The sequence below is a fragment of the Barbus barbus genome (genome assembly GCF_936440315.1).
Source record: "Barbus barbus genome assembly, chromosome: 33".
NCBI classification, from domain to species: domain Eukaryota; kingdom Metazoa; phylum Chordata; class Actinopteri; order Cypriniformes; family Cyprinidae; genus Barbus; species Barbus barbus.
The window spans coordinates 25,107,089-25,124,314 of NC_136761.1; the positions used below are offsets into that span (position 1 = coordinate 25,107,089).

Consider the following 17,226-nt stretch of genomic DNA (forward strand, 5'->3'; position numbering starts at 1 on the left):
GAGATGTACAAAAAATCATTTCTAAATGGTCATCATAAATAAAAAATACTTAACACAATTTCCCTCAGCATTATATAACTTGTTGGATATATGATACTGTGTTTATAAATATATTTATATGGGAACATGTATGTGTAATATATGTACACGATATAAGACATACATGAAAATATATATTGTTTTCATGATTAAACCTTTTTTATATACCATCACATACTGGATATTTTATATGAAATGTGCAACTATGCAAACAATAAAGTGAAATAAATGTTTATTAATATGTGTTCAGCTTTGTGTAAACCTCTGAAAACGAGTGTTTCAATAAAGCTATTATTATACAAAATTGTTATATTTTTTATGTTTCAGTATATAACCGTCATATCACATGCGTATATTGCAGTATATTGAACAATATAAGCACTAGTTTCCTATGGATTGCATTATTTAATATATTGCATTATATTTGTCAAGTATATTTTTCTTTCATGAGGGATATACAAATATATACCTCCAAAAAGCTAGTTTTAGAAATACAAGAGCAGACTTTTTATTCTTCATAATTGATTTTTACAGTCCCTGAGGTCTTTTCAAGGCAGTGAAATACACAGATCTGTGTCACTTTAAAGAAGAAAGGGAAGTCCTTGCAATCTCACACAGGAAATCTTCACCTCAGAATGCGGGGCTGAAAGATGTGTTACATTACTGCTTGACAGAACGACAGAATGAGTTGTGCGCAATTTAAGTAATTTAATAAAGTTACATGGGTCACAATAATACAATACATCTGCATTGTGCACTGGAAACGTTGAGTTATAAAGTTATTACACTTCCAAAGTATTTACTGACACTTTTAAGATGTTTTACACTGAATGATACTATAAAACGTATCAGTTAAACACGTCAACCAGTGTATGGACATAGAATGGAGGACTTCAAATCTCTGCAAAACAATATAATGTTATTTTGTTCAATCCAAAGAATGTATGCAAGGGACACCATTCTCATCTGAGGATGACACACAGTCGCTTTCACATACACACAGAACACAGGAGAGTCAGTGTGAGTTATCTTAGGTCTCATCATCATCACTGTGGTGCTGGGCTTTCTCCTCACTCACGCTGCTCTCGTCGATGTTCTCCAGGGAATCTGCTCTCTGCACTGTCAGGTCAGCTACGTTGATGCAGGGTAGCTTGTTCTGCTCTGGGTATCTCCACGGCTTCAGATTGGGCTCGTGTTTCCGCTTCCACTCTGGGTACTTTAGGCAGGCTTTGTAAATCTTTTTCATGGCCTGTGGAGAAAAAGCTGAAAGATCTGGACCATGCATTTTACAGATGCTTTTATTTTCAAACATAACATCATGTGGCTGTTATAAAACATCTTGTATTCTATGCACATTTCTAACCACCAGATGGCAGCAGAGGAAAACTGAAATTTGGGATTAACAGCATGAGCTTGGCTGTTGAGTTTGGAGTAACTTGGGTCATCAAAAAAATAAAAAACATATTATTATTAAAAGTTATATAAATAAAAATTCAGTTCAATAATATTTCACAATCATAAGAGGTTTCTTTTAAAACCATACACAAATAGGCTATATATTAAATTTCCATATATGAAATGTATTGTCATATGAAGTAAAAACATTGAAACAATTGAAACAATTTAATATATTAACATAACCTATATAATTGTATTGGACATATATGTCATGTTAGCTATATAGTTGCAACATATATTACCATATGAAAAAATCATTATATAGATATTATTAACATATGTACATATACACATTTTATTATGGGGACTTATATCCTCATCTATCCAGAAAATGTGTGTAGGTAAAAAATATATATTGCCTTATAGATAACATATATGGCACTATATATTACATTTCCATGTGGGAAAACATTACAGATGTTACCAACCCCAAATTTTTTAACAATATCATATGTACCATTCTAAAACAACATTTTTAGAATTTTAGAAAATGCTGAAAAGTTATTTTCTTTACACATATTATGTAAATAAATACAAATAAAAATCAAGAAAGAAAATGTACTTACCTTCGGTGCCACTAATTGTGAGGCCCTGTTCACTACCCACTTGGGTAAAGACCCTAAAAAAATGGAGATAAACAAAAAACAATAAATATATTGCTTTAAATATATGCTCAGAGAACAAAAATCACCATTAATGCAATAGAAGCATTCACCCTCTGAATGAAACTGCAATAGTCAAATGTAATCTGGTTTTATGCACTGTAAGTTTTGCCTTTCTGACCCTGGAGTCTGCTGTACAAATGCAATAAACTGAATCTAAGTGTCTATCCCACAGGTCACAAACAGCTGGTGCATCACAGCAACGGAAGACATTAATAATCAAAGCCATCGCTCTGAGCAGCACAGAAAACATGACATCAGCAAATTCATCAAATATGTGTAAAGTAGGAGTTTCAAAGGCTTCCCGACTCCCCACTCTGTACAGCACAAGAGTACGAAGAAAAATAGAGATGGCTAGGCCTTCAAGACATTACACCATGAAATACACATTCAGTCTAAACACATACATTTCTGCATACTTCTTTAAGAAAGCAAGATGAAACTGCACTGCTCTTTGAAACAGAGTGGCGTTTTTGTATATACACCAACAACTGAGACTGTTAACAGCCTAAGAGTCGTTGTTGATCATGGTGTACTTTTTCACCAAAACAAGGGCCGGTCTGATGCTGCGACTCCAGCATACTAATATTTAAATATCTAGGTATTTTACTGTAAATGATAGTGATAATGGATAAACCTCGTGGATCCACTTGCGTCAAGTAATAAAGAGTGCAGCAGTTTGCTCCGCTGGATTGGATCAAGTACCCAGTGAGTAATGAGACAGCTCTGACATAATCCTTCTTTGGTGGGTATTCCTGAAAAATAGCAACAGTGAGTGTTTAGATTCATAGGAATGAGTCAGTGTTTAAAGTGGTGATATTGGATAAGATATACAAACAGTCTGATCTAAACAGCTGAGATGTTAAAGGGATAGTTCACCCAAAAATGAAATCCTGTCATCATTTACTCACCCTCAAGTTGTTCCAAACCTGTATGAGTTTCTTTCTTTTTTTTTTTTTTTTTTTTTTTTTTTTTTTTTTTGGCCTGTCAGTAACACAGATAACACATGACAGTACGTATGTGTAGTTATGCTATCATCATTCACAGCCTTTTTTTTTTTTTTTTTTTATATTATTTATTTTTTATTAATTAATTAAATTTTATATACCCTTTTATTTAACCATACTATGACCGACAAGACCAGGGGACAGAGGAAACAAGAGAGAGAAAAAAAAATAAATAATAAAAAAAAAAAATTATAATAATAATAATAATAATAAAAAAAAAATAATAATTATAATTATAATGATAATAATAAAAATAATAATAATAATAAAAAAAAAAAAAAAAAAAAAAAAAAAAAATTGTGGATAAAGTCAACAGAGAAGGGGGAGAGAGAGAGAGGAAAAAACAAGACAAAAAAAAAAAAAAACAGACAATTTGCTTCGATACCTGCTGACAAAAAGAGAAAACAACAGAAGACACAACAGAAGACACAACATCAGAGAAACTGCAGCAACAACCAACATCTGTATGAATCACAATAAATTCTAAATGTTAAATGTTATTGAGCAACACGCATAACTAATATTACAAAGTAAGTTTTGAAGCAACAGCAGATCAGAACAATGTGTGTCTGTGAGCACCCGTTTTTACACCAATGTGAATGCTTGAGTGTACACCTGTGTGTGTGAGCGCGCTTGTGTTCATAAGGTTCCTCCATGTAAATGTTTAATAGTGTGTGTGTGGGGAACAACAGCCCCATCCCGCAAGGCATGAAGCAGGCATGGAAGAGACCCAGGCCCCAAACATCCGGAGGCCCCCCAGGTCACGGGGCCCCCAGGGGAACCACCGCAGGGACAACTGCGGCCCCCACCCAGAAAAGGGCAGAGGAGAGCCCGAAGGTGGGACATCCGACAGCCACAGTGTAGACACCCCAGGGTGCCGTGGCGGCAAGCCCGCAGGCTCCGCCGGCAGCCGACCACACCAGGGCAGACCGAGCCCTGGGCCCGGAGATCCAAGGGCCCCCCACCCCCCAACCGGGGCCCAGCAAGGCCAGTAGGGCCAGGCCCCGCCAAGCGACCGCCGAGAGTGGGCCAGCGCTCACCCGAGCATCCTACCCCGGCGCGAGAAACCACCAATGCACCGGCGGCATCCTCCACCGGCAGGGCATGGTGGTGGGGTGGGGGTTGACTGAGATGATGAGTGAGGTGGAGTCTAAGGCCCGACCTGACACATAGACGTAGACGAACAAGCACACATATACACAAGCATACGTTCCCACCCTCAAGCACGCAACGAATATTCTCACCCTCGCCCCACATGTAGACACACAAAAATGGACATGGTACCCACACTCACACTCCCTATATGCACTCTATACTCCTAGATCCAGGCACCACCACCCCCAGAGGGGTAATCAGCGCCCGATCCCGGAGCTGAACCCCCTTCGCTCTGGCGTGGGGACAGGAAGACCACCCCGGTCCCCGCAGCAGCAGATAAGACCACCAGCCCAGACCCCGACCGGGCGGCCAGCTCATCCTCGCAGCCCCCGGCCCCGGACAGAGAACAGAGAACAGGGGTGTGAGATAAAAAAAAAAGAAAAAAAAAAAGAGACCCCATGCTTCACCTCACCCGCTCAAATGTAGTGTTGGTGTGTGTTGTTCTAAGGTGCTTTAAAACAGGGGTGCTTTAAAACAGGGGAGGGGCACCCTCCACAAGCTTGTGTCAGCTCGTCCCCTCCCTAGAGCCCTCAATGTCTATGTGCAACTTAAAATTGAGAAGTGGGCACTGGCACCAGAGGGAAGGCTGAATGAACAGACCGCCCTCCGGATGCCATTCAGTGTGCCCACCCCCAAGGCCCTATATGTATGTGTCATGTGACAGTAAGTAATGAGAATGTCTAAGCTGTAATGTGTGATTGAGATGCAGGTGGCCACGAGGAGACAGAGGAGTACCACCTCCCCCGCATCCCAGCGACACACCCGCACCTCAAAACCCTACCTATGTGTTGGTGTGATGGGGCGGGAGAAGTGAAGCCTTAGGGATGGGGAGGAAAGCATCAGAGGGGGCAAAATACCCCCCCCTTCGGAGCCAGCTCCCCCGCTGACCCCCATAGGCACCCCCGTTACCCCAAATCTGCCCAGGGCGGGGGGCCCAGGCCCATCCAGACCAGGGCCCATGGCAGCCCGGGGCAGCCCACCAGACCCCACAGCAGAGGAAAAACTACCCCACCCCATCACTCATTCAACTCCCAGACTACATAAGACAATAAGACACCCAGGTTAGGCCCGTTTTCCCTGCCTCTATTGGATCCCCCCCGCGGAGGCACCGATGCATCGAAGACCCCCACACCAGGGCCGGGCCCAAGCGCATGCACCAACCCATGCTCCCGGCGGCACACCAACCAGGACCCAAGCCCCCCAGGCCCAGCCGTAACCCCAACCGGGAGGCAGAGCGCCCCCAGAACCCCAAGCCCCCCCCGGACCAACCCCGGAATAGTGCAGCCGCCAGGCCGGCAACCTACGTCCGCCGGCACAGGCATCCCCAGTAGCGCCGCATGCAGCCGCCAGAAAAACAGCACCCAAGAGTCACCAATACCCCATCCAGGCCAAGATCGCAGCCCCAGCGCCGAACCACCCAAGAAACCCACCCCCAGGGAACTCCCAGATGCCCCAAGCCCATATGGCCACCCCAACCGCAAAAACCACAGCCGGACAGAATCAGGACCCCCACTCACACTAGGTGATGGAGCTGATCAAAGGAGTCCAGAGAGATTGATCTAATGTGGCAGCAGAAGCTGTGTCAAGACTAATATAATCCCACAAATGATTTCTATATTGGTTGATATTAAGATTATTTTTATTTTTCCAGTTCATGAGGACAGTCTTCTTAGCAATGCATAGGGCAGTGAAAGCCATGTGGATTGTGTTACCTTCTGTAGTGACACCATCTAGGTCGCCCAACAAGCAGACTGAGGGAGAGGCTGGAATAGAGCATTTAAGACACTTTGATAAATCTTCACAAATCCTGTACCAGTACCTCTGAACAGGTGGACAGAACCATAGAGCGTGGATGTAATTGTCAGGTGTATTGCCTTGACAGTGTGAGCAGTTGTTAGAAGCTGTAAGACCCATCCTGAACATCCGATGACCTGTGTAGTGCACTCTATGCAGGATTTTGTATTGTATTAATTGTAAACCAGGATTTCTAATCAGTTCAAAGGTTTTTAAACATATCTGAGACCAGAAATTATGGTCCCAGTTTACTGCTAGATCTGCCTCCCATTTTGCAATAGGAAGTGATACTGATTCATCTATTTTGGAAAGTGTCCTGTATATTTTAGACATTAATTTGGGGGTTTTGAGATTAAGAAAATCTGCCACACTTGGTGGTATTTGTAATTTGATATGATTAGATTTAAATTTCCCTTTTACAATAGATTTAATTTGTTGATATTCTAAAAATCTGTTTTTGTTAATCCCATATTGTTTAACTAATTTGTCAAAGGGAATAAAGTCTGTCCCTTCTAATATATGTTCCAGGTATTTAATACCTTTACAACTCCAATCTGTGAGGTTCATCATATTATTGTTTAGTAATATGTCAGGATTGTTCCAGATGGGGGTACGTTTGCATGGGATTAGTGAAGACTCAGTCATTTTTAGAAACTCCCACCATGCTGTCAGAGAAGAGCTGATACTGATGCTTTTGAAGCATACGTGTCGTTTGATGATCAAGCTAATGAATGGCAGATCCGAAATCTCTATATTATTGCATAATGCCTGTTCTACATCTAGCCAAGGCTCATCTAAGAGGGTGTGTTTTAACCACCCTGAAATGTGTTGAAGCCTGTTGGCTAAGAAATAGTGGTGAAAGTTAGGTAGATCTAGTCCTCCTTTATCCTTGGTCTTTTGTAGCGTTTTTAAGCTAATACGCGGGGGTTTACCTTTCCAAAGGAATTTAGAGATGGAGGAGTCCAGAGATCTAAACCAGTCAGGTGATGGTTTGCTCGGGATCATTGCAAATAAATAATTAATTCTTGGCAAAACCATCATTTTTATTGAGGCGACTCTTCCCATGAGTGATATGGGTAGAGACTTCCATCTGGTTAGATCATCTTCTACCGTCTTTAAAAGTGGGATGTGGTTTAATTTAATCAAATCTGTCAGCCTAGGAGAAACATTAATACCTAAATATTTAATATTTCCAGATTGCAGTGGAGTGGAGGAATTCTGGAAGGAGCAATTAATTGGAAGAACTGTTGATTTTAACCAGTTTATTGAATAATCTGAGACTCTTGAGAAAGAGTTTATTAATGTAATTACCTCAGAGAAAGTGGTTTGTGAATGCTGAAGAAAAAGTAACACATCATCTGCGTAAAGACTAACTTTATGTTCTACATTCTTGCATTTAATGCCTTTAATCACTGTAGCCTGTCTAATTGCTGCTGCTAGTGGTTCAATAAAAACTGCAAACAGTGAGGGGGAGAGGGGGCATCCCTGCCTGGTGCCCCTCTTAAGATAGAAGCTAGAGGATGTTTGGCCATTTGTCCTGACACATGCTGTTGGAGAGTTATATAATATTTTTAACCAGTTTATGAAAGAGTTTCCAAAACCAAATTTGTGTAAAGTTGCAAATAGAAAATTCCAGTTAACCCTATCAAAAGCTTTTTCTGCATCTAGAGACAATATTGTAATTTGAAGGTTTCTATTGCATGAATAGTCTATCAAGTTAAGTAACCTATGTGTATTTGTTGAGGAGTGCCTCCCTTTTATGAAACCAGTTTGGTCGGAATGAATTATGAGAGGGGTTATCTTCTCTATTCTTTTTGAGATAGCTTTGCAGATTATTTTAGTGTCCACATTAATAAGGGATATTGGACGATAGCTGGTAGGCAATACAGGGTCTTTGCCTGGTTTTAGCAAGAGACTAATGTTGGCAGAATTCATATTTGGTGGAAGTCTACCATTTTCCTTGGTTTCCTGCAACATTCTGTAGAATGTTGGTGACAGAATTACCCAGAATTCTTTATAGAATTCTGCTGGAAAGCCATCTGGACCTGGAGCCTTTTTATTGGGCATACTGTTCAAGGCTTCCTGAAGTTCATCTGATGTCAGTGGAGAATCCAATGTCATCGCTTGATTTTCTGATAATTTCGGAAGAGTTATATTGTCAAGAAATTGGTCAATTTCGTCTTTAGATGGGTTTATCTGTGGAGAATATAAAGATTTGTAAAAGTCCCTGAAAGTGTTGTTTATTCTTTCAGGGTCATATACTGTATCCCCAGTTAAATCTTTAACAGCACATATAGTTGTTTTTTCTTTATTTATTTTTAACTGGTTCGCTAGGAATTGACCTGATTTGTTACCATATTCAAATTCTTGCCAGCGAAGTCTTTGTGCTAAGAATTGGGTTTTTTTATTAATAATTTCATTTAATTCTAGTTTTGCTTTACGTATTTTTTTCAGCATTTCCTGTTCCTGGGAGGATACGTAGGCTTCTTCTAAAGTTTTTATAGTTTCTTCTAATTCCTGAATATATTTATTTTCTCTTTTCTTTTTATGCGATGAGAATGAGATTATTCTACCTCTCATCACAGCTTTGCCTGCTTCCCAGAGAACAGATGCTGATGTTCCAGGCAGGTCATTATAGTCTAAATATAAAGCCCACTCTTCTTTAAAATATTTAATAAAATCATCGTCTTTAAGCAATGATGTATTGAATCTCCAGTTATTACTTGGTGGAGTGGCCTTCTTATTTACTAGAGTTAAAGAAACAGCAGCATGATCGCTGACAGCTATAGGGTTTATCTCTGTGTCTGAAATGTCACTCAGCAGAGAGCTGCTGACTAGGAAATAATCCAGACGAGAGTAAGAGTGATGGACATGTGAGAAGAAAGTATATTCCCTACGGTTGGGGTGAAAAGAACGCCATGCATCGCAAAGTCCATAGTCGCTCATGTACTGTTTAACTATATTTGTGGATTCCCAATTGCGCTGAGTTCCAGCTGTACTCAGCCTGTCTATTTCTTTATTTAGTCCAAAGTTGAGGTCTCCCCCAAGAACAAATGCGCAATCTAGGTGTTCAGAGAGTGCGGTAAAAAAACCGTGAAAAAAAGAGGGGTCATCAACATTTGGACCATATATACTAACAATACATAACTTTTTGTCAAATATAGATAATTTAATGATTAGAAATCTACCTTCTGGATCTATAACTGTGTTGAGTACTGTGAAATTAACATTTTTATGTATTAAAATTGCTACCCCCCTTTGCCTAGAGTTATAGCAGGCTGAGAACACATTAGGAAACTCAGTTGTTTTAAGTTGATCTGTAGCTGTGGCAGATCTATGAGTCTCTTGTAATAAAACAACGTCTGCCTGTAGTTTTTTAAGCTGGTTAAATATTTTTAACCTCTTTTCTCTGGAGCCAGCTCCATTCACATTCCATGTGACAAACCTCAGTGCGCCCATAGATGTGTGTGTGTAGCTAATGCTGTTCGCTGCGTGTGATGTTCAAATGAATAAGATATGAGCGGGCGTACGCGCTTGTATGCGAGTATGTCCTTCATGTCTGTGTGCGCTGTAAGGTCGGAGTGATTGCGTTGACGCTGAATGTATATGTACATGGTCGTGCCGTGCAGATGTGTGATATAGGGTGTTGTGTGTGTGTATGTGTAGTAAAGCAGGTGATCGGTGCAGTGAAAGGAGTTAGAAGTAAGAAAGATATACAAAGAAGCAAGCAGAGAGGGATGCAAGTAAAAACTTGAAAGAAACAAAAACATTGCAACAACATTTAAACGCTGCGGAGACTGACGGTATCGTGTTTGTTATGATATCATATTAAATTAGCGAATTGACATAAATAGTTAGAGGTAAATGGAAGAACAAGCGAGGAAAGAGGAAAGAAAAAAAAAGAAAAATATAACGGATTCTTATCTGGAGTGGTGTTAATATAACCACGGAGTGGTACTGAGGTTACGGTAAAGCTGCCCGTCCACGTAGAGCCGGTCCACGGCGATGACAGCTCGGGAGCCCTTTTGGATAAGACTGCGTCGGATTGGGAACAGAATTTTGCGTCGCTCCAGGATTTCTTTGGGGAACTGGTCGTTTACGCTGAAGTCGGTTCCTTTCAGCTCCCTGCCGCGACTCTTCACCTGCTCTTTCTGCTTGAAGTATCCAAATTTGGCCACAATAGGACGCGGCCTCGGGGCTCCAGGTTTCTTCGCTCCCATCCGATGGACTCTTTCGAAGCAGATGTTTTCCACGGTGTCTTCCGGAAGTTTCAGGTATGTCTTGATAAAGGTTTTAACCGTAGTTTCTACGTCCTCTTCGGCAGATTCCGAGATGCCCGAAAACACCAGGTTATCTCTCATGCTACGGGCCTGGAGATCGATAATAGTCTCTTTTATTTTTTTATTTTCTTCACTTATACGGGTCACATTCTCAGTTAGAGACTTGACCGAGTCCCGTAGTGATGCGTTTTCAGCAGCAAGTGTTTCCACCTGCTGCTGGCTGAATTCCAGTGATTCCCTCAGGGATTTGAATTCACGGTGCAGGATCTCGACCAGGGACAACCTCGCGTCGAAGCTGGATAACCGCTTGTCGATTGAATCCAGGATGTCGGTAAAGCTTTTACCTGTCGGCGATGTTGTTTCAGGCGAGTCTGTCGGGCGACTTCTTTTGGAAGACGGCGTCTCGCTTTTGGCTGGGGAACATGCATTTTGGTTTTTCTTCATGACTATAACGTCGAAGCACCAGTCGATGTATTCCTGAAGAGTTTCCAAATTTTCCTCGTTGTCCTCGCTGTTCATTCAGTTTTTCTGCCAAGTCTCCAGCGTCTGACGTCACCTACAGCATTTCCGGTTTCCTAGTCTCTTTCCGGTTGAGTTTCTTTCTTAAGCAAACAGTTGCTGGTCTCCATTGACTTCCTTACTATGGAAGATCTGGTCACCCACATTCTTTAAAATATCTTATTTTGTGACCCTGGACCACAAAACTTAAGTCTTAAGTCACTGGGGTATATTTGTAGCAATAGCCAAAAATACATTGCATGGGTCAAAAAATTAAATTTTTATTTAATGCCAAAAATCATTAAGATATTAAATAAAGATCATGTTCCATGAAGATATTTTGTAAATTTCCTACCGTAAATATATCAAAACTTATTTTTTGATTAGTAATATGCATTGCAAATAACTTGATTTGGACAACTTTAAAAGGCGATTTTCTCAATATTTAGATTTTTTTTGCACCCTCAGATTCCAGATTTTCAGAAAGTTGTATCTCGGCCATATATTATAGCTTTCAGATTATGTATAAATCTCAGTCTCGAAAAACTGACCCTTATGACTGGTTTTGTGGTCCAGGGTCACATTTTGTGTTCAGCAGATGAACGAAACTCATACAGGATTGGAACAACACGAGGGCGAGTTAATGATGACAGAATTTTCCTTTTTGGGTGAACTATCCCTTTAAATAGTTGGGCACTGTCTCAAAATAAACTCCAAAGTAAATCATATTACACAGCTATGCACCGAATAAATAAATACGTAAACATAAAATATAGATTTGAGTTCGATTTCTTTTATATTCTGACCTGTGTCTGGACACAAACTGGCTGGAATACACTACATGAGTTCTGCCAAGAGTTTGTTTTTATTTGTCATACGTTTCCTTGCAACGAGGTGCATATTTCTGTGTGAGTTTGTTGTGTTCGGAACAACTTGAAAGTCTGTTAGTGATCAAGAGATGTTTATGATGTCCAGTTTTTCAATGTAAACATGTTGACAGTAGAGTTTTAAAATCTGTTCAGATTTTAAAAGTTGTGTAGTGCATTCCAGCCTTTATAAAATATATATACGGCAACTATATCACAGTTATTTCATAAGAAATCAATAATTGAGACAGAAGGCAGCGCCAGTTGGCTTTGTATGAAATGCAAGTTTCAGTTACACAGATATATAGCACTGTCGTGGAGTCTTACAATGAGCTGATTTATTTCAGATTTATATCAAGACATCTTGTGTCAGATTTTCCATAGAGAAAACAATGAAAGACATAAGCCTGTTGACGCTAGACATGTAATTATTCATTATAACGCGGGGATTGATCACCCGACGCCATACTTGATACCTCTGTCAGACTTTTGCCACTGATCAGGCCTCTTCTGTTTCAAGCGCCTCGAGACCAGCAAGGCTGACCTACATACCAACTGACACACTGTGCTGGACTATATTGTTACCTCTGCCAAAATGTCTCTTAAAATCAGAGCTTCTACAGACCTAACAATCCAGACCAAACACAGACATACCGGGTGTTTGACAGAGTAGTTGATTATCAGATAGTCATTGCCAAGAGGAAGCCATGACCGCATGGTGACAAAGTCTCTGTTCTTCAATGGACTTGGACATTTCCCTGTAAATAAACAAAGACATAGTATGAAAATATAAGAAGATAAATTTGCCTCACTGCATACTAAGTACAACAACAACAACAAAAAACCTCTAAACTCTAAAACAACAATGCAATAAAATTCAAAATACAGGTAAAACACCTGGTGTCCATTGCTGATGTCCATGCATAGTGCATCTGAGAGCACCACAAGACATTCATTTAACATAAACGTCCCAATGATTTTCGTCCTTGCAGTTTAACTGTAGAAACTGCACTCCATCATAAAATATACTGCAGCCACCCACAACTTTTATATTGTATCTTACAATCTTCTTAGTAAGAAGAAGAAAAAAAGTGTGTTTGTGTGCTTCGCCAGGAACACGGTGGAAATAACAGCTCAGCTGAGACAGAAAAAAAGAAGTGACTCACAGGAGTAATATCCTACATCTGCATTAACTGTCAGTCGTCCAATATCGAAAGTGTCGATCATGTTGGTGTCCCATTTTTTCCGGTAGCTCGTGTCGTGCAAGACATCGTAGAGAGTCTCTGCCATCACGTCCTTGCACACGATTCTCATCTAAGAGAAAAAACAGACATTGTCTCACTGAGTCATTCAGATCTCAAGAACTTTTCCATTACAGCTGAATACAAAGTTCACAAAGTATGTAGAGCGGTGAAAACTCTCCTGTAATTTTCCTTCTAGTGCAGCCGAGATAAAGTGCTGACAGATTTTGAATGCACTCTGTTACCGGGCAGATGAAAAATGAAAGCTTTTCACTGTGCTGACAAAGGCCTGCTACCATTACACATAGATCTATTCATTTCCTTATCTTTAAAAGCCCTGCCGTCTGCGTGACTCAGTCATGTCAGGTCAAAAAGAGTCAAAGTTGACACAGCAAACAGTGAGCATAAAAGGATCCTCAGTGGGGTGAGAGATACAGTGGAGCTTTAGATTTAAGCATGTTGGCTTGCATTTGTATTTCAAGCTCACATGTTTTTTTCATGTATACTGTAGCTACCTTATCCTGGGTTGCGAGGAGGGTCAGGTGAGCATGAATACATCAGATGCAATGCGATCAGATATTGTATGGCTCTACGACGCAAGAAACCGTGTAACCCAATCAACTCTACCCTGGCATCATTTAATAATTTATTCCCAACCCCCTACAACCCCAGCTTGATCGGTCGCTGCTCATTTCCATTGGGTTCCTTGGAACAAGTTTTATTTAGTCTCTATGAATGGAATGTCGTCAAAGCCTACGAAGCTCAATTATTCATGAAAAGAACGCATCGGTGGACCAGAGAGCCGTGTGAATTATTGACGAAGGCCTGTCATCTCTTTTCATTTTTGCAGGCGTTACAAGTCTAAATAAATTCTGAATAACAAGTCTAAATAATAAAACCTGCCTGAAACGTTGCTGAAACAGCAATCACGCATAGGTTCTTGCATCGGGCCGGCTTTTAGCCATTGTCAGAGAGGTCAACAGAAGTGCTTTTACACAAAAAAACACAGAAAAAGGCCCAACTCTGGTAAGACAGCAGGAGGGGCTCAGGTTTCCTCATCTGAGCCTGCTGTTACCACGGTTTTCCGTTCTTAATTTTTCAGCACATCTCATGGGTGCAGTCCGTCCCTGAGAGACCGCTCTTTCATCTCAGAGACTGTGGCTCACGAAGCCGTCAGGCCTGGCCTGCTCCACTGTACGCTGAGTTCCCCTGGGCAAATGACCCATAACCATATCTCTGTTTGTTTCTTTAAGATTTTCCCTGAAACGGTCTGGAGTCTGTGAGGAAAGCTACTGTTCAGGAGCTTGAAAGATATACTGTACTACTGTTTTTGCACAGTGAAGATTAATATACTGCTGTTCCAAAGGCAATGTTCAAGTCCTTGGTTCATATGCTGAATCTTTGTATACATTTTTTGTACTACTAAATTTAAAAGCTATACTACAAATAATAAATATAACAAATACTAAATAACAATTTTATTGTTTTGAAGGAAGTCTCTTATGCTCACCAAAGCTAAAGCAAAAATACAGTAAAAACAGTGATATTTTCAAATGTTTTAAACTATGGAAACTATTTGAATATAGTTTAAAATGTAATTTACGTCAGTGATTCCACAAGGCTGGATTTTCAGCATCATTACTCCTTCACTTCTTCAGTGTCACACAATCCTTCAGAAATCATTCTAATATGCTGATTTCCTAATCAAGAAACATTTCTTATTATTATGTTGATTTTGCGGAAACTGCCATAACGTCAACGCTCAAAAGGACAGCCATTATTTGAAATAGAAATCTTTTGTAACATTATACATGTCAATAATAATAATGCAGGCGCATGAGCTGTAAGACAAAACTATAAATCATTATACAATGGTTGATGTGGTTACAATGAATTACTTCCTCAAATGCACAAGCCGACAGAACATTATCTCAGTATTGTTATGTTAATAATATAATTTGGTGTTTTGTGGCATAGCAACTGGTTTCTAGCTGGTCGTTGTTGCTGCTCTATTCCAGTTAGACACGTAAACTATTCATTAGATACTAATGTGTATTTCTTAGCTAACACAGTTACTGTTCTCACAGTTACTAGTATATTTTCTACTTATTTATTTATTAGATACTATTACTCACTTGTGAGACACTAACATATTTGTTACAAATTGTTACTAGCCACATTTCACCAATTACAATTACAGTCTCTCTCTCTCTTTTACTTCTTAGCTACATCATGAATTAACTAAATACTAAACATTTAGCACCATTTATCCCCTTGAATTCAATGGCAAACATATGCAGTTTGTCACTAGCTACCAAGTAGGTACTCGTAGTAAATAAATAATTAGACCTAATACTAGTGACTAATTGAATCGATAGGCTACTAATCTACTAGATTACTAGTATTTAAAAAAGTAAAAGTAACGCAAAAATGTATAGGTGTACTGAATATATGTTAAAGCAGCTTGCCATATTATGCTGCGTTCTCCAGTAAATGAAGGATTTGTTTACTAAGGAAGGAAATAAACACAGAATCTATTTTTCATAGACATTTAGATGATGATCTGTAATATCGAAAATATACTAGAGTTTGGTCTTATTTTAGACGCTAATGCAGTGAGGACTGAAAGCAAACTGGTTGGTGAGTGTGTGCGTCTATTGATCCGCATTGCAGCGCACTTGCCTTGAGTTTCTGCAGAGTTTTGCACTCCTCGTCTCGACACCAAACCGTCACTCCTCCTTTATTATAACGAGCGACCCAGCCATCCTGACTTTCACATTGATCTCGGAAAGATAAGAAATCGGTGTCGTCCGGTATCTGGACTGGCATCTTGCCTCCCGGTGCTGTGAATTAGACAGGTCTGCAGGGCTAAACGCTCTTCACATCAATGATCCGCTCGTTTGTATTCTCTTCTCCACTTATTGATGATTTCCAGTTAGTTTTGGAAAGCTAAAGGATATAAAACGCGTTTTTTTCAGTTTAATCTAACTGTTGCACCTCTGTATCGTTGTATCTAATGTATGTTGGAGCAGGTGTATTTGAGCATCCTCTTCAGTCCTGTATCAGTGCCATACTGGAGAGAGGCATTATATAAGTGAGGCATCACGTTACTGCATGTCGTTTTTCAGGTGGAGCAGTCTAAAGGGCTCATTTAGTCAGACTGACTGATGATGCACGGATCAGGTGTCATGTCTGTCAATTCAAAGGATTTCTTTTCCGTGACTGTTTTGTTTAACCTGTGCAGGTGTGTAGCCTGAATCCAGCGTCTACTGTTTCCTATCACCTTCCCTCAGCCTCACTCCTTACTATCATATTGGGAAAAGTAAAAGTCTGATTTGTACAGATTAGTAGGGAAACATGTCCAAAATTAAGTCTAGAAGGACTATGTGACAACTCTCTAAATATTTTAGCATGGTAATGGTTATGACAGTGTTTATGTATTTGGTCTTGGCGGAATAGATCTGCTACTGCTGCTGAATTGCTGTAGTTCAGGAACTTGCTACTGCCAACGCATACGGCGATACGGTGCTGTGAGTATTTAAGACACTGCTGCTGCACAAATTGCATAACCCGTAGCGGATCTATACAGGTGGAGCTGGGGAAGGTGGAGGGTGAAAGCGCGCTGCAAATGCTCAAGTGGATGCTAACCAGCCATTTAAATGTAAAGCAGCAAGCTCATTGGCTGCGTATGCAACATGAACCAATTAGCTTGTGCCAAGTCGTTTAACGCTATGAATATCATCAGTTACGTTAATACCCATCAGCCTGCGCCATCTAGAGTTTCATGACTGAACTATACACTTCTTCCAAAGACAATAAAATGCTTTGTCAGAACATTCAGGGGACCAGCAACCAAAAATGATTATTCTTACTAGGAAATATAAACTATTAAATATCAGATGAGCTGTAAAAGTCAATCTGACATCAAATTAATATTGTATTGTTTGGACATTAAGGGAATGTTAAACTCCTTTGTAAACTCTGGAGCTCAGAATAATAATAAAATGGGCTTTTTGTGTGCACTGAAATTATGTACTGGGTGGTTTATCTTCACTTGAGTAGTTGAGTCATCCATATGAAGCATTGCTCATTCTCAATTAAGCAGATGCATGTGTCAGTCACAACGTCAGTCTTAAAGAATCTCCTGCAGGTGTCAAATAATACGAGCTGTCAGTCCTGCTTGCTTGGGCTTCAACAATAAAAAATCCCACTCCTTTCTTGATTTG

At 40.1% G+C, this 17,226-nt stretch overlaps 1 protein-coding gene across 1 annotated transcript; it reads right to left on the reverse strand.

Annotated features, from left to right (window-relative positions):
* Positions 1-729: 729 nt before the first annotated feature.
* Positions 730-16,075, reverse strand: LOC306852983 (START domain-containing protein 10-like). The gene is made up of 6 exons (XM_079390119.1): positions 15,683-16,075; positions 12,926-13,073; positions 12,414-12,517; positions 2,797-2,914; positions 2,064-2,116; positions 730-1,288 (listed from the first exon to the last, which is right to left on the reverse strand). The coding sequence occupies exons 1-6, from the start codon at positions 15,827-15,829 to the stop codon at positions 1,070-1,072; spliced, it is 789 nt and encodes a 262-aa protein (XP_079246245.1). The 5' UTR covers positions 15,830-16,075; the 3' UTR covers positions 730-1,069.
* Between the last annotated feature and the right edge of the window lie 1,151 nt (positions 16,076-17,226).

What these genes read in the sequence shown, in the direction of transcription:
- LOC306852983 (XM_079390119.1), bottom strand. Translation starts at nt 15,829, where the DNA reads ATGCCAGTCCAGATACCGGACGACACCGATTTCTTATCTTTCCGAGAT. An exon ending in ACTACTCTGTCAAACACCCG is followed by an intron (nt 2,915 to 12,413) that starts GTATGTCTGTGT and finishes GCTATTTTTCAG; the next exon opens with GAATACCCACCAAAGAAGGA. An exon ending in CACAATTAGTGGCACCGAAG is followed by an intron (nt 1,289 to 2,063) that starts GTAAGTACATTT and finishes TTTTCTCCACAG; the next exon opens with GCCATGAAAAAGATTTACAA.